We start from the raw sequence: 26,135 nt of genomic DNA on the forward strand, positions 1-26,135 counted from the left end.
ATATACCAATAGCAGGAAATAATGATACACATTCATGCCTTTACGTAAAGTTGTGTTATGAATCCGTTATCATGACAGCAGTGACGCTCATATTCTTTTGTGTTCTTCATAAAACAACCAAACTCATCATTTCGAGATAATAGCATTAAAAAAATAACTAAGGTTACAGCAGTTCTTGGCTTCCGTATATTTCGCACAATGCCGAATAAACAACACATTTATAGTTAGCATTAGCTAGCTAACTTTGCTACCGTTTGCTCGTAGCTAAAACATCTTAGCCATCTTACATGTCAGACCAGAAGAAGAACCAAGTGCACTAAAGATGGCTGAACTCCATTTAGCTGAGGCCGTGCTAGTAGTTCACTGTAATGGCTTACCGTGACTTCTGTGAAAAGTCAAAACGTCGGCTCTGAAAAAGTTTGTTGAAAAACAAAAATGGAAAATTAGAACACTTTAAACGCTCCATTTTAATTTCGCTAACAAAATGATTTTCATCTCCTGCTGTTTTGACCAAATACAATTTTTATTAAACTTTGTCACTTCCAGTTCTCCTTAATCAACTAACTGATGAATTAACTAGCCATTTGACTGAAGATCATAATATGGACTTATGAAATGAAACTTGACAATGTGAAATACCTCAATGTCTTTATTGCTGTTGTTGAGTCAAGGGTACAATGTTTAAAACATTCATCCAAACTGCCCACTTGTATGACATTGGGAGAGAGACTACAGATAGTGTGTTTTGCATAGGCTTAGCGCTACACAAACAACAAAGTGTCTGGTTAAACATGGAAATAAAAGAACCTTTTAAAAAAAAAACATTAAATGGACACAAAGATGTAAAAAAAAACAATACAGCAATATGAAACAACTGTATTAAAAAAAAAAAAAAAACATAAATGTCACATTAAATCAAGCTTAAAAAAATGTTTTGGTCAAGCTCCCCTGCTCTTTTCAGGAGCCGTGGAATGTGATTGTCAGACTCTTGAGCAGTAACATCGATCAATTTAATGCCCTGACAAGCCGTTCATGTTTTCATCAAAACCTGTGCTGCGCAAAAAAAAAAAGCCCCAAAAAAACTAAGAAAGGGAATGTGCTACTTAAGAACATGTCAGTGAAAAATAAACATGAAAATCACAAAGTCATACTTAGTTGCTGTGAGGCTTTAATGTAATGTACCTCAGCTGTCGTAAATGTTGTCATTGCAATCATAAGGCCAGAAGTTTTACATAGTGGTAAATATCCTTGCTATCTTGCTATATGCTTAGGCACCCTGATTTTACTTTGTATGCCCTCAAGTAGAAAAGCATTGCTGAGCATAAGAGTGTGCATAGAGACAATAAAGAAGTTATAGGTAGATTAAAAAAAACAAAACAAAGACGGTCGCCTACATTATAAAACCTACAGCTTTTAAGCAGCGAAGGCACCTTGTGCACCTGCTTTTAAGAGGAATGTCTCAAGATTTTAAAGTGATCGAACAGGTACAAAAGCGAGAGAGAACAGCTAGAAAATGACATTAAAACATAAATTAAAAAAAACAAAATGACATAAAGGATAATAAAAGTCATAATGGCCTTCTGGATATTCAACACTCCAATCACCTTCAAAATTAACTGCCTGTTGTTGATGAATAGTTTGATATGGAAAAAAAAAAGAAGCAAAAATACCTTTTATTATGAGTATACGGATGTTATATATGATACAGTATGATATTCAAAAAAAAATTAAAAAAACGTCACATGTGCTAACATATATTACTCAGACCATTGCTGCACTATTGGTAAGACATAATAAAAGTGAAATCCGCTAAATTCTAGAAGTGCTTATATTTCTATCCTGAACAGGTGAACGTTGAATAAAATAGCAATGTGTGAAGCTTCTGCTTTAAATATAAATTAAAAAAAAAAAAAGAGAGAGAGATGGAAAATAATCTGCATGAGGGAGAGAACTGATTTCACCCATCTCTTTGGAATGTGGAAACTTTAAACTCATCCACTCGGCACGGAGTACAAAAAAAGATAAATCGAAATTTAATTGGTTTCGTCTTCCTGGTAGGATTTTGTAAAGTAATTACTAATATCCAAATTTCACAGCATTTTGTTATTTATTTTATTTTTTTTAAGAAACAAAAAATAATTGTGCAAAGGCACTATACGTGGCAACCCTACAAAAATATTCTGATGCTGTCTCGGTACAGTGCTCGGACAGCGTCCCCCCCTCCTGTCCCTCCGTGCTCTTGGGGTCCCCTCTTGGGAGTGTGGTCATTATTTGGTTCTCAAGAAAAAAAGTCAAAGGAAGAGTCTTGGATTGTCGTGGTCCCCAGCTTTAGTGGCTCCTTCGAGGCATTAGTGTCCCATACCTGAGTGGAAGACACAAAACATGTTTGTCTATCAGTCAGCAGACAGGTGAGGGTTAATGACTCTGACCCTCTGACACGTCGAGCATCAAACACCACAGTGAAGTCTTGAAGTCATGCAGTTAACCGCAGTCAACAGGCACTTTAAAGGCTACTTGATGAGGGCTGCAAAAAAAAACAAAGATGTTTGGCTGCATTGAACAAGACCTCCTGCTACTAGTCAGAGTAGGTTTACTGATATTAATACATTTGTAGGAAACTATTTAACATTTTTGCTCCTCTAATCTTTAAAAGCTGCTAGCATAGACTCATGCTGTGTTCTTGGCTACAAGTCATTTTCAATGGAAGCCGTCGACGTGACGCTACAGACAGACGCCCGACACGTGTTCCCAGTTGAGTTGGCTTCAACTTTTTCAGCTCTCCGGTGGCGCAGTCAAGCACCGGCCAATCACATGTCTGTTTCATCAGTTCATTTATAAACGGATGACGACATCCGACGACTTTAATCAGCGCTTGAGCAACACGTTCGTAACTTTGAATAAGGCATTAGTCTGAACTCCGTGACTAAAACAAGCAAAAAAGTATTATGACCAGGTGTCCTAAAATATTCCGCATCCTTGATTTATTAGATCGTAGAAAAAGGATTCTTCATGATAATTTTTTGCATCTCTGACATGTTTAATGAGGCACACTAATTACAACGGCACACAAAAACATTAATCTATATTACAACCAAGCAGAGAAAGACATTTTCTTCATCTTTCTGTGTATTTCAGCATACATTATCAATAGTCATCCTATTACTAACTGCTGCAATTCATTTTGAAGAGCAAACAATGATTTATGAGCGTCACCAATCTAAATCCAACGCTGCCAGTCAGAGTTAAATATACACTCTTTCCAAAATGGTCTCTGTTATTTTGGAAGCTCTCTTTTAGAGCCAAACATGCGGGGAGTGCGTGCTTGTTAACTCGTATGTGTCCATAGTGGTGTCAAATGTCTATAAGGTGCGGCGGCCAACTCCAAATCCAAAATCTATACAAATCCTTATTCATCCTTTGAGTCATACTGCGATGGTGTGCTAATCTCCGACATGCCGGCTATTAATGTGACAAACCGGCCTGGCAGCAACGCCGCTTGTAACACTCCTGTGCTTTGAGGAACAGAAGTGGACATGTGCAGGAGTGGGAATGCTGAAAAGTTTGAGTGGCGTCAAGATGGCTGTTGAGTGTGTTTATAGAGGTGAAATTGCGGTGTGTGTGTGTGATGCTGTGCACTGAACGAGCAACACATTACGCTGACATGTAAGGAATGTCTCAAGGCCAAAACCCCTTGTCTGCCTGCCGAGGGTTGGGGGACAAAAGGAGGAGGAGGAGGAGGAGGAGGAGGAGGAGGAGGAGGAGGTTGCACTCGGATCAGATTTTAAAATAGCAAACAATGTGTAAGTGGAATCCTAAAACTCTGCAGAGCCCAACAAAAGGCCAAACAGCAAACTGGGAAGGACTGCGTGGCAGGCCGTGCTAGGGCCAGTTATTGCTTTTAGGACACATGGTGTTGTATAAATGAAAGCGCACACTTAATGGGAAGGTCATGCCTCTAATCTCTGGAAACACCACCATCTTTACAACGTGCCTGTGTCCAAACAAACACAACTGGAAAGGTTTGCTGGTGGGAAGCCAGCGAGGGATCATGTGCACGAGCGACCGGAGGATCAAGACTCATGAATGGACGCTGGTGACCTTGAACTTATTTGCTCCCCGCTCATCTGTCTTTGTCCTTTATTTAACTGATTAGCAACCATTTAAAGGTGTAGCATTTAAATTTAGAGATGGCCAGCTACCCCCGGTCTGTCCCTTCTTGTAATACCACTTTGTACCTCAAGAGGCAATAGCGCAGCCCAACTTGAGCGGAAGTTACGCTGCCTAAAGGGCAAACTTCTAGCCAATCAATGGTAGCTACAGTAAACACAACAATGGCTGAAGGACTTGCCAAGCAAAAAATAATAAAGGAAGTTACAGAAATGGAAGCAAAACAAGCAAGTGCTAAGTTTCTTCTAAACTAGTAAGCCAAGAGCTGCTAATGCTAACTTTAGCTATGCAGCGATAGCTTCTAAAGGTAGTTGTATGACGTTACTGACTTCAGTTAACTAGTTAGAAAATCTGTATGAGACTGGATCAATTGGCTCAACCTTTAGCTACCATATCTACCAAACAAAATCTTTCATACTGTCACTTTAAATTTTGTCTGTGTGGTGCCTACAAGCATGTAAAAGGTACTGTCAATGTCACTCTACTCAGTTTTTACTTCTCCATTCGGAAACCACATAGAAAAATTGAAACAAATAGTGTGTCTGAGCGAAGAGCAAGGCAAGCATTTAGGAGGTTGTGAAAGGTTGACTTTTTTCAACAACTGCTGTATGCATGCCCACATGACTGGCTAATCCAGATGACTGCGTGTTTTCTTGCACCACAGCTTGTGCCTTATAAAAACTCACCATTGGCGACTGATTTGGTCTCCCCTCTGCCTGCCACCTGGAAGAGATGAAGACAGGGAGGTTGTAATGCGTCAAAGATGCAGAAAGTTTGCAAACCTTCAGGGAAAAACACTATTTCACTCTCTTCATGAACCTATCCAGTTCTCTCCTCGTCTCCCCTGACATCACGGCATAGCACGGTTAGCTAATAACAAGGTCGCTAACCGCTAACTTTCCTGTCCAGGGCCCTTTTTACGTCAGCGGAGACCACCGCCTGTTGCCCTCCAGTCCCACTACTCACTGGTGGACCACAGCCTCCGGCATGCACTGCAGCTGTTGGCTGCAGGAACACGCTGCTACCAGGGGAAGAAGGGAGGAAAGTTTATAGGAAAATAAGTGGGTAGGTAGGATATCCTAGTCATTCTCACTCTCTCTCTTTTTTTTTAACTCTCAAGTTTCACTTCTACTAAACAGATCTATTATACTCATATACATTAAACAGATTAGACAGTTTATTCATGCCCAGCTTAGTCAGACTTGTTTGAAAACGCCAGGCGATGAATGGTGATTCAATACTGTCAAACTGCCACTGCACGGCCCAGCAAGACGTCTCTCTTGTAAAGAATGCTGTAAACAGTTTCTCCATTAGGGCAATAAAAACTTAAGTGAAGTCGGGCTGAGAGCGGTGATTTGTGGTTGTCAGGAGAAGGAGCGGTGATGTGATACAGCCATTTGTGAAAAGCGTTCAGCCTGCAGTTGGACAACAGGCGTACTCTTAAAATTTTTTTTTTTTACGACGCAGAATTTATACCGAACTGTAATCTTCTGGATTCTGTTGAGTCGGCTTTAACAAGTTACGGGTGTTAATGGAGTTAACACTCCTTTAAACTGACTGTTCTAAGGCTTTGCTGGTGTTGTCACTTTGTGCCTTTTATACTAAAGCACTTAGCAAAGGTCTGGAGGCGAACTCCAAATGCTCTGTCTATACTTTTGGAAAGTATTTTGGTAAGTTAATATTTTTAAATTGCCCAATCATGCATCTAATTTTACACTGCAACTCTAAGCTGTTATGACTACAACTAAAATAAGCAGCACTGTCCAACCACGGCTGAACAAAGTACAGCTGTGCCGATGAAAAGAGAGCAAAAAAGAGTCAATAGTGTGACAGCAGAGAGTGAAGTCATTCTGTGATAAGCGCGTTGAAAAAAAACGTAGGACAATTACTCTTTTACCTCTCCAGGCTTATTCCAGATTTAACGGTGAGGTCAACTAGCTATGAGAGTTCTTTGAAACAAAAACAAACACAAGTGATGGTTACTCCCATTGCTGCCGCTGCTGGGTCAAAACATCGTGAGATTATTCTAATTTTTCCTCCCCACGCCTTCAGCAAAACCTTATCTTGATTGACAAGGAAGAACCACGAAGAAAAGGATTTTACTCGGAGGCGCGAGGTGTTAAATGAGGACGTCTACCTTGGTTGGAGAGGCGCCTTTGTTTTCCCATAGACTCCTCTTGTTGGTGACGTCGACAGGCTTCAGGTCCTGTCAGAGGGAATCGGAAAACAAAGGTAGATAACTCGTCATATGGCGGCTGTGACAGAGCACCTGAGATGCAAATAGGAAGGAATGACAGAGAGCTGAGCAGCAGAGAGCGAGTTTGTCTGGAGGAAGTGGAAAATAGCGCTCTAACGATGTGCAAGGGTTTTTCAGAGCACTCCATCACGGTGCAAACCGAAAGATGTTTTAATGTTGCAGCGCTGGAGAGGAAATAAGTCCCCACTTTTGAACTCACTTGATGGACAGTAAGTTTCCTTGATGCCCTCCCTCTCTCCCTTCTCTCTGTTACTTATTTTAGCTCAAGCCATAATCCGCGACTCTAGCGTAAATATTTGGATAAAATATAGGCATATTACGCTGGTATGTAGCGATACGCTGAAACAGGAGAGGGAAAATAGCTTGCTCTCACTCTACCAGCAAACATTACTATAAGCTTAAATGCTTGAGTGACACTGTATACCAAAGTAGTGCCAAGTCTGCAATATGCACATGCACCCTATGTGGATATTATAACAGCTGGAGGGTAGCAAGGTCAGGGATGTCACTTTCATTCCTGGCCACCAGGTGGTGCCAAACAGGTGTGCGCGCAACCTAACTTGCTTTTTTTTTTGCATCTTTTGAAACATTTATATTTATTATATAATTATAAAACTCTTCACATATACTATAAAGATAGAATACTGTATTTTATTATGAGCTTGAGGACCGCTGTTCTCACGGACATAGGTGAGGTTTAAAAGGGTAAAGGTTGTCTTAATGTATCAAGTTAGATATTATTATTGTTAACTATACAGATATTATTATTTAATATACTATATAGGTGTGGTCTGATATATATTTCGTTGACAGTGACCAAAAAACTCTAATCAAATATTGCTGAAACCTGATTGGTGCACAGAAGCACATGACATCACTCTGTTCTTGCCAAGCCCCTCCCACTTCAAATAGGGCAAAGAGTCCAAAAAGAGAAATGCAGGAAATGGTCAATAAACAATTAAGAAAATATGTTTTTAACGAGTTTACGTGTATAGATGCTGTGATTTAAAGTCAGTCAGTAATAATGCAGGTCAGTCAACACCCTCCCTCTGTCGTGCGCCGAGCTCGACATTACATGCCCCGTGTTTCCTAGCAGCAGTGACAGGGGTTGCTACGGCGGCGACCTACCGCTGGCCTTCCTCCTGACGTCTTGCCACTCTCTGGGGTTTTATTCAGCCAGTCGTTGATGCGGCCTGCCACGCCCGTCTTCATCACAGCTGCTTCCTGTTTGGACAGGGTCAAAGGTCAGCCAAGCCTCGTCGTCATCATCGGAGAGCAGGAAGCGCCAGTGAATCGGGCTCTTTCCTCTCTCTGTCTTTCTCTCTCTCTCTCTCTCTGCCCCAGTCGCACAAACTTTTCGCCGACCCTCTTACATCCTCACTTTACCTTGAATGTGCTGCCGCCGCCGCCGGGCGAGGTGAACACGTTGCCTTTCTCCCACATGCTCTTGATGTTTCGTATGCTGTCGGTGACCATGGGCAGATCCACCGCTCCGGAGCGAGGGGATCGAGACTCTTTGTTCTCTCTCTGCAGAGGCAAAATGGAGGGTTTTGACGAGGGAATAATCGGGGACGGCTGTTCCGATCAAAGCTCGGATACATGTTTAAAAACCCCACATGAGCCCGCTAATAATACCAGTGACAAATTTTCGGCAGCATCTTTGATATGTCTTCAAAGTGCACTGAGATATATGACTGTGACGCTTTGGGTATTCAATTCAAGAGAGGAACAAGCTGGGTACGACTTTAAAAAGAATTAGCATGAGGGAGTGACATGTCAGGCTAATTCTGCCTGTTTATGTATTTCAGATTAAGGACGCTTTGATAGAATTTGTACTTTTAGGCAACTTACAGACTCAGAATGATGACCAAAATTAGCATTACAGAAATAAGATATGGAAATTACTGCTATTACTGCTAGATGTTTATTACTGCTATTACTGCTAGATGTTTTCACAGTTGATGCAAAGCTAACCTGAGCAGCTGAGGTGTACTGCTCCAGCCTGTTGTCTATCTTGGACACCATGGGAGAATGAGACGTCTTCACGGCGCTGCTGGGCAGAAGCAAGAAATCAGCACACGCTATATGAAAAATGGGACCATTTAAAATATTATATATGCATTATATATGCATTATATACAATTTGGCCTTTAGCTCCTGCAGACTGTAGACACCCAAGAAGGATGCAACGCTTCAGCTCTGAATTATATTCTTCCTATTCAGCATAACTAGACCGCTGAAAAAGCTTCGCTAGTAGTGGGACACGAACTGATTAAACAGATGACGCTTAGGTTATATTTTTACCTTTTCTGCGCCGACTTGTTCAGAAACTCTGCTCTCTCTCCGATCTGAAGGGAAAGGTTAGAAAGACAGGGTTATAAATATCACAGCGGTGCTCCAAGGATGTCACGGATTTCTGTGCATGTGTGCCTTAATTTTCGTTTCTAAGAAGCCATTTTCGGAAGCTGTACGACATGCAGACACGCCGGGGATTTTAAGTGAAGCCTTGATGATTTCCTAACAAAATGACTTTTTCAATGACTGTTCCCTCTGTGTGCAAAATGCTCCGAAAGACGTGGACACATAAACGGAAAAAAAAGAAAACCACACAGCAAGCTTTTTTTTTTTTCCTATCTCTGCCTTTGGACTGTGGGAATCTCAGAGGATTGTTTATGATATATGAAAGGAAGACTAAAAAAGGGGCCAACACATGCGCTCTTTACGCTTACAAAAATATCTTAAAATGGACAAAAGTAGAAACGGCAGAGAACGCTCTCTCCCCCTCTCTCTGTGAAAAAGGACCTCGCGCTCGGCTGCTACCGAATGTGGGAGTTCCCAAAATACTCCCCGACAGGAAATTCCCCATTCTCAGACGCGTTTTAAAGAGCTGTAGCCATCCGAACGCAGTTACAGTAATCCTGTTAACCCTAATCGCTTTCCTGCATATCCCCACAGCCTGTCCTTCATTTGGTCCCTCTGTCCTTCCCCTGCCAGAGAACACTGGCCTTTATCTACAACACAGAGCGGGGTTATGCTGGTGTACTGCTGATAACATGAAGGCGAGCTCCTGGGACTGTGCATTCCACTGGGAGCTGATTCCTGATAGCGAGGCGCATATTTCTGTGTTTTAGTGTAACCGGAGCCACAAAATGGCAGTTGTCAGGCAAAAAGCACACAACGGCGAAAAGGAAATGAGGACAAAAAAAAGGAAAAAAGTCCACGTTCTCAAAGGCATGCATGTAATTTTTGAAATATGCAATATGCTTTTGATAGGTTTCACAGAACTGAAGGGCCATGAAATTCACTCAGCACAGAAATTGGGCAGGAAATTGCTCAATTTATGTGAGAAAAAGCCTATTTGCTGCTATGCAGTTTTTATGGGGCAGTGCAGCAGCAACATGAAATGGATTAGCGCGCGCTTTCCACGTGTTCTTTTACAATTGTGGGGCTATCCCGCCCAAGTTCTACGCTACAACAACAAAAAACAAGACAATACGAAGATTTTTTTTAAAGCTGGACTAGTCAATATTTTTATTTTAGCTTTAGCTTTTTTTTGCTCCTTGTTTGGGTTTTAAAACCCCCAATTTATGTATTTTTACAACTTAACGGAAAGTTGTTTTGACTAAAAAGGTTGATATCAAAGGCACTGTATGCTAGCTGTCCAGTACCAGCAGCATTTATAAGCTAAAGCGCTACATACTGTACTTCTCTCAAGAGCTGGTGGAGACCAAAAACCGAGCTAAAACTGTGAATAAATAGTGGATTTTGATTCGTCAAGTAGCTTGAATGCTAACATTGCTACGTGCTTGCTAAATGTGTAAATAATCTAGTCGCTAGCCATATCAACTATCTTTCCTAATTTCCCCAATTTCCCCACGGGGATGAATAAAGTCCTATCTTATCATATCTTATCTATCTGTGTTGAATATGTTGCGTTTACACCTCCTCCTGCTGCCACCAAGTGATCAAACAGATCCATACACCTTTAAATAACTCATAAAACAGTGCTTTGATTATAAATATAGAAGATAGTGGTCTGCAGTTGTGTCAGTTGTCAAAATAGTGTGACACCCAATTCAAAGGTATTATTTGCCACATAAACACACACAGGAACACTCAGACAATGAAATACACAACACACAGATGTACCTACGGTGAACATGATGACAAAGTAAAGCTGTGTCTGTGAAAGCAGCGGGGTGCAGAATCACAATTGAACAACATTATTTACAAAGCTGACCACAATCACCAGAGCTCACACGCCGCCAGAGCCAAACTTCGACTGTAGGGTCTCACTGGGACGGGCCAGATGGATATTACAGCTAACTGTCACTAATTAGATTTTCTCCACTGGCTGAAAATCCTCCTCGATTTTCAGTGTGTGGGAGTCGGCTTTTGGCAACACTGGAAACATTTATTAACATTTGAGTCGATGAAGCGTTCCTTCGCTGTGACAAACATTTCTCTTTGAATAAGGAGGGGATGAGCACCCACTGATTTGATTCGGGTGGATTTTTTCTTCTCTTGTATTCTTTTTTTTTTTGCAAACATGTCAGCAGAATTTTAAAATGTAGTCAAAGAAGAAACAGATTTTTTTATTTTTTTTCTCAGCAGTTGACTTTTCCTTTCATCAAGCATCTTTTCCATTTATGAATACTCCTTGATCTCAGTCAAATAACACTTCACGCAGAGAGCTAAAAGAGGTGAGAGGTGCAGATGCGGTTCATCTGGCGCTTAATCTCTCCAAATATTTTGAATGTTTAGCTTAAGCTTTGCTGCTCTGCCGGATGAGTGGGATTTGCAGGTTTTGGATAACTATTAAATTCACACCATTCTGCTGACGACTGCGCTGGACCTGATGCAAATACAGCAAAGGCCAAGAAAAGTACAACGGGCACATTGTTGTTCAGCAAAGCAGGCAAAGTGGTTTAAGGAGATCTAGATGAACTGAAATATCTGGGTTTATGAATAGGGGGATGGTGCATTGACAGTAGCGCCGATTGTCGGTTGGCTTATCAACCTTAGGTTATCTCAGAAACCACAACGCCGTAGAGCTAGAATTATGTTTTGTGAAGTCAACATGTAAGGAATTTAACTAAACAATGGCAGCATGCTCAGCTCACTAGCTTACTATCTATGGTAGTAACTGAGTGTTGCTTTAAGGACCTGATTTCACGATTGTGGGGTTACTGGCGTGGGAAAATAATGAACCACGCACAACCAGCATTTGTAGCAGTCTGGGAGCTGGTTCCAGATGCTATCAAAGTTTAGGCTAACAGCGCCGCTCCCACTCTTCATGTGATTTGATCTGAGATGATGCTCAGACAACCCCTGCGAGTCTTATTGTTTCTGATCAAAACATAAAGTCAGAAAATACAAACAAGAATGCATGCTAAGCAGCGATACTTCGTGTACTTCGAACATTAACAAGTGTGAGCTTTGTTTATGTCTCTAACTTGATCAGCTAGTAGCTTAGCTCTAGTGTACAATTTAAGGTCCCAACATTTAAAAGTTAGCCAATCACAGCATATTCAACCAACAGACCATCATCAATCATTCATCAATAGAGCTATCATTAGAAGAGGGACAAAGGGATTAGCGTACAGTCAGGTGAGAGGTTGAAAAACGGCGGACTGACCTTCAGAGAGGAGCCTCGCGGGCTGACGCACTTGAAGGGCTTGCCCTCCCCGTCCTCGGTGTCCTCCACCTTCTGCCTCTTCTCAGCTGCCTCTGCTCTCCTCCTTTCAATCTCCTCCTTCATCTTCCTCTTCTCCTCCTGAGGAACATGGAGTTGAAGCCGTTCTTAATGGGAATGTCCATTTTCAATTTCTAGCGTCTTTGGCGGTGACCGAGAGCCAGATGTTTCTACTTTCTTAGGAACATTTGCTCAGTGCCTGTCCAGCCTTTTATTATATACAGTCAATGGTCCAGCCATGTGCAGGGTTAGGATTAATGCTAATAAGTTGAATGACCTGACTGAGAATTACAAAATTATGGAAAATTATAGATTCGTACATCAACCAGAATATGTCCCTGGCCGTCAATGTAATCATGATTGCAGCTGACCCAGGCAATAAATACATGGCACTTTTTAAGTGATTTACTGACTTTCTCCAATGAACCACGTCACAAATTCAATTATCCAGAGCAAATTCTTATTTACAGTGATCGCCTGCTTCTGGAAAGAAAACATACACATGCAGACTATCAACAGTTTAAAAAAGAAACAATTAATGTATGAACCATTTATACTGTATTCAGAAGAGGCCTAATGCTTGGCAGTATATCAGCCCTCTCCAGCAGCCTTGTCTTGGTTAATTAGTCTTTCTGTATCTCTGGGCCATCTTTTAATTACAAACCAAAAGGCCTCATTAACATCACACAAGAGGAGAAGAACAGGGGCAGATAGCAAGAGACGGGCAGCCACATTCAGGGCCAAGATCAACAAAAAAGACCAGCCGGGGCAACAGTGAGGAACGCACGGCCTCGGAGTGGGCGACTGAAAGGGAAAACAAACGTTGTTGCTCGTTTCAGCGCAGATGGGAACACAAAGAGAGGAGGAGGTTATCATGTTGGAGATACGTAAGGATGAAGTTGATTATCGTCCAGTTGCCCTTACATCCCATGTGATGAAGATGCTGGGGAGGTTGGTGTTGGCCCACCTAAGGCCGCAGGTGAGATCATCTTTAGACTCCCTACAGTTTGCCTACCAGCCGTGTCTGGGGGTGGATGACGCTGTCATCTATCTGTTTCAGCTCACTCACTCACACCTGGATGGTGGTGGAGGCTCGGTGAGAACCACATTCTTTGATTTCTCCAGTGTCTTCAACATCATCCAACCCTTTGTTGCTGGGTGAGAAGCTGCGGACGATGGGTGTTGGTGCGTCCACTGTCTCCTGGATCACTGACTTCCTGACAGACAAGCCACAGTTCATGCGTTTGGGTCATGTCCCGTCTGATATGGTGGTGAGTGGTGTGGGAGCCCCCACAGGGCACTGTGCTTTCTCCGTTCCAGTTCACCTTATACACACCTGACTTCCAGCACAACTCAGAGTCATGTCACATACAGAAATGTTCAGGGACGAGGAGGAGTATAAAGGGCTGGTGGACGGATTCGTGGGGTGGGCTGGAAGGAATCACCTGCTGCTTAACGTGGACAAGACCAAAGAGATGGTGATTGACTTCAGGAGGAAGGGAACAGCTCCTCTGCCCCTCAGCATCCTAAGAAGGGATGTGGAGGTGGTGGAGGATTACATATACCTGGAAGTGACCATCGACAACAGACTGAACTGGAGGACCAACAGTACAGCTGTGTACTGTTGTGGCCAGCACCCTTTTCTCTGCCGTGGTCTGCAGGGGGAGCAGCATCGCAGCCAGTGATGCAGCCGACAGACTGAACAAACTAATCAGGAAGGTTGGCTCCGTCAATGGCTGCAGTCAGGAAACTTTTGAAGTGGCGGTGGAGAGGAGGACTCTGAACAAACTGTTATCAGTCATGGATAACCCTGACCAACCTCTCCACCACACAATAGACTGACAACGGAGCACCTTCCTCAGAAGGCTCAGACAACTTTGTTGTCTCAAAGAACGCTTACAGGAAGTCTTTCCTGCCTCAAGCCATCCGCCTGCACAACTCCTCATCTGTGTGTGTAACCATTTTTTGCACATTTGCACATGGTTGTTTGGTTATTGGTTGTAAATTCATTTCATTTCATTTCAATTGAATTTTTTTCTTTCTTGTTTTTTAATATTCACTTATTTTATTTTATAATTCTTGTAAGTTTTGTGTGTATGTCTATCTATCTTGTCATAAGAGCAGAAAGAAGGGATGACATATGATAGTTGGGAGTGGGGACCTAAACGATAGCGGTGGCGTACGGCGAGATAACGTCACAGCGAGCGGCGCTGGTGCGAGCGTGATGCATGAGTTTCAGCTTGTACAGGTACAAAGGCTAAATCAAGACGAGAGAGGCGAGACAAAAATGACAGATTTCAGTTGTAAAACTTTAACATTTAGAGGAAATTTAAAGAAATGAGAGGAATACATGAGACAATTAAAAAAAACGCTGTATTATTATTACACACAAATGTTTCCCACAGAAAAGAAAAATATGTGTGTGATGACTTAATGGTTTTTTACTGCTGCACTGGTAATTTGATTAGTAAAATATCTGTGTGGGCGTGTTTTTTTTTTTTTTTTGCTGACAGTCCAGCATAAGACATAAGACGTTACGCCCGCATCTGAACTGACAGGACTAGCAGTTCTTATGAGATTTACCAGTCCCAGCGTCTAACTAGAACCTAACAGCTCATGCTTAAATGACACGATTGACATGGACTGGAACAACATGATGGACAAACTTCTTCTTTTTATATATATATATATATATATATATATATATATATATATATATATATATGCATAAACAACCCCTAATGTGTCTCAGTGGCAAGTGTTATCTTGCAGAGTTATCACTGCAAGCTATCTAACAATCAATTCAAGCAAACTAATAAGCTTGGATTGCTTCCACTTTCTGAGTAAAATACTGATTTAAGAGATGTTTTAAATTGCTAAACATATATCACAGTAACAAATGCCGTGAGGGTTTATTGAAGGCTTTTTCGACTACATGGTCTGGCTCTTACCTGAAGTTTAGGCACTGTTTCTTAAAAAAAATGATCTTTTGAAAAGTGTACCAGTGTGCACAATAACCACAGTATCATTTTAGCTTAGGCCAATGCATTTTTTTTTTGTTTCTGATGAAAAAAAAAACATCTAGGAAATTAAATTTTCTATTTCTTACCTCTTCCTTGGCTTTCCTTTCCGCCTCCTCCTGCTTCTTCTGCCTCTCCTCTTCCTCCAGCACCTTCCTCCTCTCCTCCCTCTTCTTCTTCAGCTCCTCCAGCTCGGCCTCGGCCTCCTGCTGCTTCTGCCTCATCCTCTCGAACTCCTCGCTCTCGGCGTCGTCGCGGCGGCGCTTCAGCTCCTCCAGCTTGCGCTCTGCCTCCAGGCGGGCGGCGTCGTCCTGCTCGTCGCCTGCGGACACCTCGGGGGAGCGCACGCTGCCGCGGCTGGGACGGACACACGAACACGGGTCAGCGTGCCCGGTCGTCAAGCAAAGCTGCTTGACATGCGGGTTAAAGCTTGACATTTGATCCGAGCTGAATATTTAAACGAGGAGAATTCCGCTCTTTCACGGGCACTCGGACGTGCATAAAGACACATCAACATGTGCAGACGTACAAATACCAACAAAGATAAGGTTACTGCTCAAGTTTCAACATGTGGGCTCACTGTTGCTAACGCACGACAGGAAAACATTACTGCTCTGCTACAGCTGAACGAAAACCACTTGTCTGCTTGAAATTCTGATTCAGATTTGCTTTTCAATTATTCCGCAGACGCCTTAAGGAGCATTTCCGTGCTTTTACAGCCCGCCTGGGTCATAAACAACACATGTCAGACTGTAAAATCAATAAGTTCCTGTCTGATAAAACTGCCTCGTTCAGCATATGCAAACACTATGGGCAAACCTGACTACTTCTCCTCCATAATTTTCAGATAAAGCCTGCACAAATGTCTTTCATGTTGTACTTCTTGATTTATTCAGTATATCTTTTCTATCATAGGAATGTGCATCTTCTCGTTGGTGGTTATGTAGCTTGATCTTTTCATGTGACCTTTGTGTCAACAATATTAAGTTACTGCAGTACTTTTCCACAAGTGGTCAAGAGTAGAGAGGCACTGGTATATGTGAATACTGTCCAGCATTAGCTTCACAAAGAAGGACTGCAATTCCTCAGGTATTATTTTTTTCGATCACAGAGAAGAGCTGGAAGCTTCAGAATAAAAGCATCTTTTATCCAACCATTCAACTTGGATTCCTCATATTAATCACATTCAAGTGTTTATTTAAATTTTCCATGTGCTTATTTTTAACTGGCAGCAACTTGAAACATGAATCTGATAAATACTGTTGAGCTTCTTGAATAATTCATAAGTCCTGGCTATCCCCAGTTTGGCTTTGACACGGTGTAGGTGTGTGTGTGTGTGTGTGGTTGAAAGTGTGTACCTGAGGGTCCTCTCAGGTTTCCTGTGCTGTTTGGGCGCCGCCTCGTCGTGCAGCCCTCCGTTGTGCTTCCTCTGATCCTCCGCCTCCTCCCTCTCATTCACCTGCGGCCGCACACGCAAACAAACGCAGCGGGAGTGAGCAAAGACGCAAAGAGCGCGCCGGCTGAAAGGTGGCAGTGGGTGGCATGGGTGGTGGTGGTGGATCGTGTAACGTCACGTGATGAGACAGAGAGCGCGCCCCAAATAAAATAACACGGAGCATCACATCTCACTGCGTCCACTCCAGAATTACAGAGGATTAGCAAATGTGATGACACTAGGAGTGACTCCGGCTGTTGTATGTTGTTGACTGCACCGGAAAAGTTTTAAAGACCTGACATTTCTCCCACAGGTGACGCTATTGACAGTTTAAAATAAACATTTGCTGGTCTTCTGATTGGTTCATACCCTTTGTCAGGTTCCAACTTCCTATGTTACCTTTGCTAGGTTAGACAAGCAATAGCAATGCGGGACAATTTGCTAACCATAAAAACATTTAATTGTGATTCTTATAAAATGTGAAAAACCTGTTGTCCCAACTGTTGTGGGAACAACGGAGGAAATAAACCACACATAAAGGCAGAGAAGACTCGGAATTTGTCCAATGTCGGCCAACTTTAGCACGGTTGCTAATGTTAGCCGTCTCTCCTCCACTTTATCTAGTCTATTATTACAGGTTTTTAACATTTTTCTATGGGAATGGACCCCCGCATTGCTATCGTTTGTCTTGCCTAGCAAGAGTGGAAGTTAGAACTTGACATATGGTAGGAGCCGTCTGGTTGGTGGTCAGCAGACCAATCAGAAGGCCAACGAAGGGTCAATTAACAGAGGAAGTGCCAAGACACGCAGCTGGTCTACAAGCTGAGAAGAGGTTTGGTCAAGGTAAAATAAAAGTGAAGTTCATAAGGATCAGTGTGGGAAGTGTTCAGTCAGTTGGACTTGAAACACAATGAACTACTGCAGATGAAACCTAATTAGGGATTTGTGCTTCATTTTGGCATTGAATATTATGCTTAGCGTCTCCAGCAAGCGCTCGCTTTCCTTCTAAAATACTTTACATAAAAAGATATAGTGCGAATAATCCGGTATGGTCCAAATTATTTGAGTGGAAGTACACCAGATGAGATGGCTCAGTTACTTTAAATGTGTTATTTCTCCGCTTCAGCGGTCGGAGTGGAGGCGGTGTGATGTGAAAGTGTTGTTGCTCTCATAGTTGAGGTGGAAGACATGCAGAAAAAAAAAATAAAAAAAACACACACACACATACACACACTGTGACCACTCAGTGGAGCATTAACCTTATTAAAGATCTGACCGCACGGCTGCAACCGCACCTCATAAAAAGAAGGCTCAGTTACCACCAGTTTGCAAATGGTGCAAACCACACTGCACGAGGTGTTCGGGTAATTTCAGCGTCCGGCCCTGACACAAGTCGCTAAGTCGACAAGTTCGTTTTGTGCGGTTTGTTTTCGAAGGATTTCTGTTTACAAATCTCCTCAAAGACGCATCGAGACACTGAAGTTACCCAGAGAGATTTTCTGTGCTGTGCATCACACCTCTACAGAAATTCTTACCGCATGAATGATACCTCATTATCCTCTGAGTGCAGTATCTCAGATACCTCAAAGTCCTCTTCTGTGTTATTTCTTAGTAACATAGGCTTGCTCTCTGCTGTATTATCTACATTATCTTCCTCAGGTACCTCTTCAGCCTCGCCTGACGCTACTGCATCCTCCTCAGCCTCTGAATTTGCTGACTTGGCCTGATTTGAACTCTCACTGACTACCGAATGTGTTCCCTCCTCGGTGAGGTCCTACGAAAAGGGATTATAGGAGTTCTTTGAAACAAATATTAGTGATTGGCTAGGGGTTGTGCATCACAAAAAGTCAGTGAAGCAATGACAATACCTGGCTTTGCATTTTAGGCTCCTCGGTTGACGCCTACAGAAACAAGCATCACATTTGCGGGGGCTGTCAATCACAAAAGATAAAAACACAAAACAGCTGAACAAGAATGAACAGAAAGACTCACCTGTTCTCTCAAGTAAGACCTTCTTGGTTTGTCCTCCACCACTTCAACTTTCTGCTCCTCTTCCTCCTCTTCATCTACGCCCTCCTCCTCCTCCTCCTCTTCTTCTTCCTCCTCTCTCCCCTCAGGAGCAGCCTCCTCTACCTCTCTCGGCTCCTCTCGCTCCTTTTCCTCCCTCCTGGAGCTGTAGGTCGTCGCCTTCTCCTCTTCGTCCTCGTTTTCGCGGTAACGACCCCTGCGCCAGGAGGGCCTCTCCTCTTCTGCGTCCTCTTTCTCCATGCCGACGCCGCCGTTGCCCTCCGTGGCGGTGGGGTCCAGCTGCCTCTGCCTCTCCAGCGCCTCCTGCATGCGCCTCAGCCGTCTCTCCTCGCGTTTGGCCATGCGGTCCAGCAGGGCTTGGTCCTCGTCGTCTCCACCGCCCCCATAAGAGGAGCTGCTCACAGACACAGTCTCTGTCACACTAGGAGGAGAGAGAGAGAGAGAGAGAGAGAAAGAGAGAGAGAGACAAGCGTTTCACTGTGTGCTTTTTTTTTGTCATAAGGAGGAAGCGTTGAGGTCAGAACAGACGTCAGTTAAGAAAATGTGGGCAGAGGAAGTGAATGCATAATATTATCTACTCTTACCACCGTGATGCCCTTGATCAAGGCCCATAATCCTTAAAAGTGGCTCTAATGTGCTCTGTAATCAAAGCTTCCAGAGAGTGGTTGTCGTGTTATTGTCAGATTCAAAGCCAGTACGGGAAGATTGCTGACAAATGGCTTTACTGGCAGGTCTTCACCACAGTTAATCTTTCAGTTAACATGGGCTGGGCTTTGAAACAAACAGAAAATCAGCAAATGCCTTTTGGGTTCTGCACTTAGCAGCCGCCTACTCACTACAATGTGACTGAAAGTTTCACCATGTGCCAAAATCTCTGTGACCCTAGGCACAGCGGTGCTTTCAGCTAAATGCAAACTTCAGCATGCTAATATATAATGGTAATAACATGCTAATATTTAGTGTGCTATCAACATCAACAATACATACAATACAATACATCAAAAATCTACAAAAAGTCTTGGAAATCCACCCAGCAGCCTTAAAGCGAACCATCTGACACACCAAAATAACTGTCCTTAAAGTCATGGGTCAGTGTGGCTAAAAAGTATGTACGTTTTACATAACAACCACCAAATGAATATCCTTCCACCTCACTCCAAACAGCATGACTCAAACTATTCTGACCGAAAAGTCTGGCAAACATTATCCTTGCATCCAAACAATCAACAATGGCTAGCAAGCGCTAAGTCCATGCCTCAGCATCCTCCTGCACAATTCCCTTGTTGTTCGACCGGCCCAGGATGTATCTCTGAGCTCACAGAGGGGAAACATTCATAACCACAAAGCATCGTCTGTGTTGGTAGATGTCAGAGCGTCCCACCACTTCCACCGTAGCCAAGCCGATTTATCTGGTAGCTTTAAAATGCTAGAAACCGATAGTAAGCGTCTTTGTTTTCAGGAAGTCATTTTGATGGATAGGTATGATTAAGCTGAAGCAGTGAGCATGGGGCTAGAGTGATATTGTTCATTTAAAGAGTTTGAAGGTTGGTTTGCATGTTTCAAAACAGAAGTGTTAAGAATGTGTACTTGTCTCCCCAAACATAGCACTGTTAGCATGCTTAGCTAACTAGCCTACTTCCCCTTACATTCAGTAGCATCTGAGAGTTACCTTCAAGATCACTCGATACATGAAGTTGAGCTTTAAAGGCCCTGTTTACAGCTAGCAAAACTGCAGCATAGCATGTTCCTGCTGTGTGAGAGCAGCTGCTATTAGTGTAACATTAGCAACTCTGACCTGGTTTTGTTTGGCAAACACATGAGTTATGAAGGGTTCACACTAAAAGTTTCAAAATGGCTAACTGTGGGCAGCTACACTGTTGGGGAGTTGCCGTTGAAGCGATGCTTGTTGGCGCTACTGGATGTTGTCAACCGTTTGAACATTGTCGTTGGAGCATTGAAAAAAGCTGAAAACAAGAGTGTCAGATGCTAGTTTGTCACTCCAAGTTGCCGAATTACATTTAAATTGAATCGTAACTTATGAAGCTTCATGGAGCTACCATTAGCTTAACAAGCTAGCTAATGACAAATGATGGAATCTGCCAGAAGCCTTTGTGCTGCTATGCAAGATTCACCTGTGACTGTTGGTCATGACCATGCTGTCTGGCTGGCTGCTGGGCTCCTCACTGTCTCTGCTCCTGAACCTCTCCTGGCGCGCCCTGCGCCTCCTTTCACGGGCCGCCTCCTCTTCATCATCGTCAATCCTCGCCATCCTGAGGGAGTCAAAAGAAGAAAGAGAGAGTGTAAAGACAAAGAGAATGTGTTTTTTTCCTCACAAAAAACTTCCAACCCTTCATCTCTTTTTCCCCTTCCTCTATTTAGCTTCGCAGTTAGAAACTTCAAAGTGAACAATTCTTTAAATTGGACTGTAATCATCACAGCAACCAAACCTGATGGATTTTCCCAGAGTTTTTATTTTTTTTCCCTCTCTGCTATCAAGACAACCTGTCAGCTGTGCAACAGCCAATACTTCTTATCATGGCTGCAGTTTTCATGAGCTGATAAAACCTCTGTCTGGAGACATGGGTTGGCTGAGGATAAGAGAGAGTCAACAAATGGTGTTTCTGGCAAACAGCTTGTGCTGGTTTGGTCAGAACAGATCCAAACTACAGAGCCAGTCTATTTAGCAGTATCTTGTGCTGAAATTAGTGGAGCAAATTCTGCGTTAAAGACACGGCTTCTTTATTTGATTTTAACACAAATATTCCAAGTTCAAAGTCCCAACCAATATTTTGGAAAATATATTTTTGTGAGAGATGAAAGCAAAGATACTAAACTCATTTTAGCTTAGCTTATCTTAGCACAAAATCTGGGGAACATAAGCTAGCTTGACACTGCTCACAGGAGAAATATATACGTTGTACATACAGTACGTAGATATACAAATACAAACAAGACAACAAGTGTAGAGAATGTGTTTGTCTCCTCTAATTTAAAGTTGTTAGCTCCCTCCATACGGTAGTAACTCAGCATTACCTCTTGGGTCAATGAGCGCATTATTAGCTCAGCCTAATTTAGCCTTACAGAAAAACTGGCGGACATGCTCAAAGTGACTGTTCGCCTAACACCTTCATTAAAGCTAATTAATTAACACATTGTACTTCTTTACTTTTGGTAAGAGCTAAGCTAGGTACAACCCTCTATTGCCTGTTTTTATGCTAAGCTAAGCTAAACGACTGCTAGCTGTGTAACAGACAGATGTTAGAATGGCTTTGAACATCTGAACCTGTTGAAAAAGACATTGGACTTTTCCTTCAAGAGGCAGTCTCAAGCTGTAGTTAAAATATTTCAATTGTCAAAACTACTCTGCAGAATCTGATGCTAAAAAGCATTAACAAGCTGGAAAATAACTTTTAAGCACAGCTAAATGGCTGCTGGGGCTGCACCATGGATTTTCTACTCTCCTTAGTGTTGTGATTTCTCTGATTACCATGCATAACTGGTCAAGCATACAGTAGATGAAGCGAGGTCATGGCAGGTCGTGTAAAACGTGGGTACACATCTGGTTTTCGCATTAGACTCTAGGAATTTAAGAACGCCTTTCTCCATTCACTTATCCTGCCCTGACATTACCATGGATGAATCACCGTAAAGATCCACAAACCATTCATAACATTAGCAGGGAAAATTCAAAGCAGACATGCTGTGGATTAGGGATGCATTTATTCAATGCAGTCCATCAAGTGAAGGGTGCGGCTGCGAGCTATCATAAACAAGGCTCCAGTGTTCACAATCTAGCTGGCTACAGAGCTACTGTATATTTATGCGCTTATATTTGATTGAAAGCAACAAGTTCAGGCTTTTCTCTGGGGTCTGTCCAGAGTCAGTCTGGGGAATGCAGGAAACTCTGTCTACTAAAGTACAATAGACAGTTTTAGTGAAGGAGGTTACACCCACATGTATATTTGATACTTAACTATAAATTATGCATTTTAAACTGAAGATATTTTAGTTTTCAATGCTACACAAGAGGGAAATTCTCATTTTCACCCAAGTTTCGAATCTCAAACTGCTGGCCACCTGACATCTATGAACTCAGCTCAGTGCTTGATCTGTGCTGCCCCGACTGACCTTTACACTCCCACCGCTAACCACATGCCTAGCTACCTAACATCCGACTTTGAGGTCAGCCAGCGAAGCATGCCATTGCATGTTAATTGCAACATGTGTGGTGAGCCGAGCTAAAGCTGCTTGGGTTTATGTGAGGTTTTGCAGCTTGTGAACAACAGTTTCCCTCATCCTTTCCTTCCTCTCCTCTCAGCCGTCCCCCCATCTCCTCTCTCTCTGATGATAAATGTTGTCATAACAGAGCAGATGAATCTGTTAACGCCCAAGTCAGACCTGTGGGACGGTGACATCAGTGATGTCAGGCAATGTTTTACATATGTGCACGTGTGTCTGCTTAGTTCAAATAATTTAGCTTCTTAGGTGTGGAAAACTGGCCTAATTCAGTGGGGCGTCTATGCTCAACACCAGCTCCTGTGGCCACTATTTACAGTGTCACTGTATAATAGGAGAGGCTAGCAAAACATTTGAATTGAATTTGCGAGAAACGTCATGACACTGACTCACAAATGGTGATAAATCAAACCGGAGCGGCTGCATTTGGCCAAAATAAAAGAAGAAAAGAACAATATACTGTTTTCAAATGACATTTTTTCTTTCTAAATTGTTGTTTTTTCTCAGTTCCATTCATATTACATCAACTTCAACTGAGTACCCCAGGAACAGAAAGTACATTAACCCTTATTTAAAAAAAAAAACAAGAACATGTTTTTGTGAGTGAAAAAAAAGAAGCTGCGAAACAACCGCCGTAACTCCCGAAGGACCGATCCGTCCCAGAAACGGCACCAAAATGTCATGAGAAAGAGAAAACGACAACAACCAAAAACGGAACAAAAGAGTAGCCCTCGGTGGCGGTGACGGCGACAATCTCGGGGTTAAAGATTCCTCAGTGGGAGAGAAGAACAAACTCCTAAAAGCTGAATTAGCATTCCTGTCAATCACAGCCTTGGCTAGAGAGACATGCACAACCGAAGGCCTGATTTAATATCCCTTTCCTTACCTAGGCCCCAGACTCTATCAGCATACTGACAGAAATATGGGATGAGGTGGAAAGGGGGGTGGGGGTAAGGGGAGAAAAAAAAAGGAGAGGAAGTGAAACAGCAAGTGAAATGGAGAGAAGGGATAAAGAGGAGAGGAGGGAAATGAAAAAAAATGGGAAAGGAAAGGGCGTGCGCAATAATGAAAAAAGGAATAATCTGCAGATTTTATCATAGTCGACACCTTTTCCTGTACAAAATGATGTGTAGCCGCAGTAATAACCATCAGGTATAGGTGCCTGCTAGCATATAGCGTGAAACAGATTTCTTGGGTGGCCAAGCACAGTGTGTTAACAAAGCAACATGCACACTGTTGGCTGACAGCTACTGTGGACACGTATTTTTACATGTGGCAGCTATGATGTAGCTCAAAATGAAATTCAAAGTTTTCTGTGCGTGTGCGCAGAAGCTTTCGCATGCCGAGCGGCACAGTAAAAGCTGATTTAAGCAGGACTCCGCAGTCACAAAGCAACCGTCTGCGGGGCTAGCACACAAGACGTCGCCATCAGTGAGCCCATTAGGGAGAAATATGTCCAAATATTTTCTTTACGGCAAAATATCTCAGAAATGTCAGTGAAAACAATTTGGGAAAAGCCCATGAGAAAAGACTTCTTCACCCCTCCCTGGCGAGAGAGGGACAGAGGGAAGAAAGGGAGAAAAGTAAAGATCGAAAGAGAAGGGGAGAGAAAAAGCTGCTGTGAACAGAGGGGAGGGGAGAGGAGTGAAGGAAGGGATGGATAGGGAGAGGGAAAGAGGGTGGGGGTTTTGGCTAGCGCTGTCAGAAATGCTGACCCATTCCCACGCTGGCCTCACTGGACTATTTCCCTTCCTACTGCCGGCCCACAGGACCACAACGTCTCTCTCCCCCCACCCTCTGGGCCCGCTCCAAGAATACACAATGTTAGCCATGATACCGTTCCCCGAGAACTGCATTCATTATTACTCACAGAGAGATGAGGCAGTATAACATGCATATGGAAAAGGAGCAGATAAGGAGTAAGGTTAGGCTTGACTCCCTTCCAAGGTGATGTGGTCAGACAGAAGTTGGCATTTGAGGAAAGGTGGTTGCAACCTTTCCCTGCCTATCTCGATCTATTCTGTCACTTCCCGTCAGAACCAAAGGTTTATGATGCAGGACCGGGTCATGTTTGGAGTGGTCCATTCACCCAGGGCGGGGATTGTTTGGCATGGCTCATTCACGGAGGATGGGTGTTATTTCCTCAGCCCTTCCTGGTCCCTTAGGCGGCGGGCCAGTGCAGATGTAGAGAATGAAGAGGAAGAGGAGGACGGTGGAGAGGGAGAGAGAGAGAGAGAGAGAAAGCGGAATTAGTGAGGGAGAAGAAAGACGAGACTGAGAAGCAGATGCAGGAAAGGAGACACAGAGCGAGGAGGAAGTCGAGAATGTAGCTGATAGCGAGGGGTTGGAGGTTTAAGGGGAAGAAGCAATGAGAGGATGAGGGGAAGTTAAAGGTGGCAGTAGAAAAAGGAAGGTAGTGAGAAGAAAGAGGAGAAGGAGGAACAACGCGTTGAAAATATGATGTGAGGGGTCAGGAAGCTGAGAAAGAAGGAGGAAGAGCAGGAAGATGGGGAGCGTAAGAGGAGAAGAAAGACACTGACACCCAGAGGAGAAGAAGGTAAAGAAGGAAGATGAGAAGCATAAGAAATGACAAGAAGAGGCAGGCTGGGGTGACAGAAGGAAATGGCAAAAATAAACACTTTCCCAATGGGACGTCAAAAAAGGAATGCTAAACAAAGCCTTATCTGTATATTAACTTGACATCAATATACAATATTTAGGCAATAGAACAATATTTTGGGAAATATGCTTATGAATATAAAATGTCACACTATTCCTTTGAAACAGTGGTGATCACTCATGATTGTGGTCATACAGACAATCACCTCCCTACAGTGCAAATATTGTGCACCTAGAGTTATGCTAGGTGGTTCTGCTTTCATAGGTGTCATAACTGTTGACAGAAGGACACCCAACTTTGTGCTCCTGCACTGCAGGAACTGAGAACATTCGTAGAGACCTTCTTAGCCCCAACTTCCGGGGAGGTCTTTTCAATGGCGACCCTAGGTTTTGGAGGTCCTCAGGCAAAGATGTACAGCACATGCGCTGTCCCCCCTGTCCAAACTAGCAAATGGATGGACTGAAGGGGCCTCTTGGGGCAGATGTGGAGTATTGTCAATCCACTGTAGGGCCTTTATAGGTTAAAGGTGTTTGTCACTGAAAATATGCCAAAAGGCCATCTTGGGGGCCCCCTTTCTCATTTTTGTGCCCCAAACAGTTGCATAGTTGTGCCTGTGGGCCCCTGAGTACTTTCCCAACACGAGAGGAACCTTTAGTGGTGTGGAAGTTTACAATGTT

The 26,135-nt window shown here is 43.1% G+C and overlaps 1 protein-coding gene across 3 annotated transcripts in view; it reads right to left on the bottom strand.

Moving 5' to 3' along the window:
- Nucleotides 1-292: 292 nt before the first annotated feature.
- The window catches only part of cald1a (caldesmon 1a), a 55,236-nt gene continuing 29,393 nt past the window's right edge, over nucleotides 293-26,135 (bottom strand). For 2 of the 3 annotated variants that reach the window (XM_084573804.1, XM_084573803.1), the window contains exons 3-14: nucleotides 20,735-20,872; nucleotides 18,567-19,023; nucleotides 16,498-16,598; nucleotides 15,229-15,496; nucleotides 12,063-12,200; nucleotides 8,729-8,772; nucleotides 8,399-8,474; nucleotides 7,811-7,951; nucleotides 7,553-7,648; nucleotides 6,305-6,373; nucleotides 4,854-4,890; nucleotides 294-2,362 (exon numbers count right to left, since the gene is read on the bottom strand). In XM_084573804.1, the coding sequence (XP_084429930.1) occupies nucleotides 2,349-2,362; nucleotides 4,854-4,890; nucleotides 6,305-6,373; nucleotides 7,553-7,648; nucleotides 7,811-7,951; nucleotides 8,399-8,474; nucleotides 8,729-8,772; nucleotides 12,063-12,200; nucleotides 15,229-15,496; nucleotides 16,498-16,598; nucleotides 18,567-19,023; nucleotides 20,735-20,872 (1,579 nt within the window). In that variant the 3' untranslated portion in view covers nucleotides 294-2,348. Of the gene's footprint in view, nucleotides 2,363-4,853; nucleotides 4,891-6,064; nucleotides 6,117-6,304; nucleotides 6,374-7,552; nucleotides 7,649-7,810; nucleotides 7,952-8,398; nucleotides 8,475-8,728; nucleotides 8,773-12,062; nucleotides 12,201-15,228; nucleotides 15,497-16,497; nucleotides 16,599-18,566; nucleotides 19,024-20,734; nucleotides 20,873-26,135 lie in introns of all 3 variants that reach the window. The other variant, XR_014699770.1, reaches the window with a different exon arrangement.

This window comes from Chelon labrosus (assembly GCF_963514085.1).
Source record: "Chelon labrosus genome assembly, chromosome: 23".
Taxonomy (NCBI): Eukaryota; Metazoa; Chordata; class Actinopteri; order Mugiliformes; family Mugilidae; genus Chelon; species Chelon labrosus.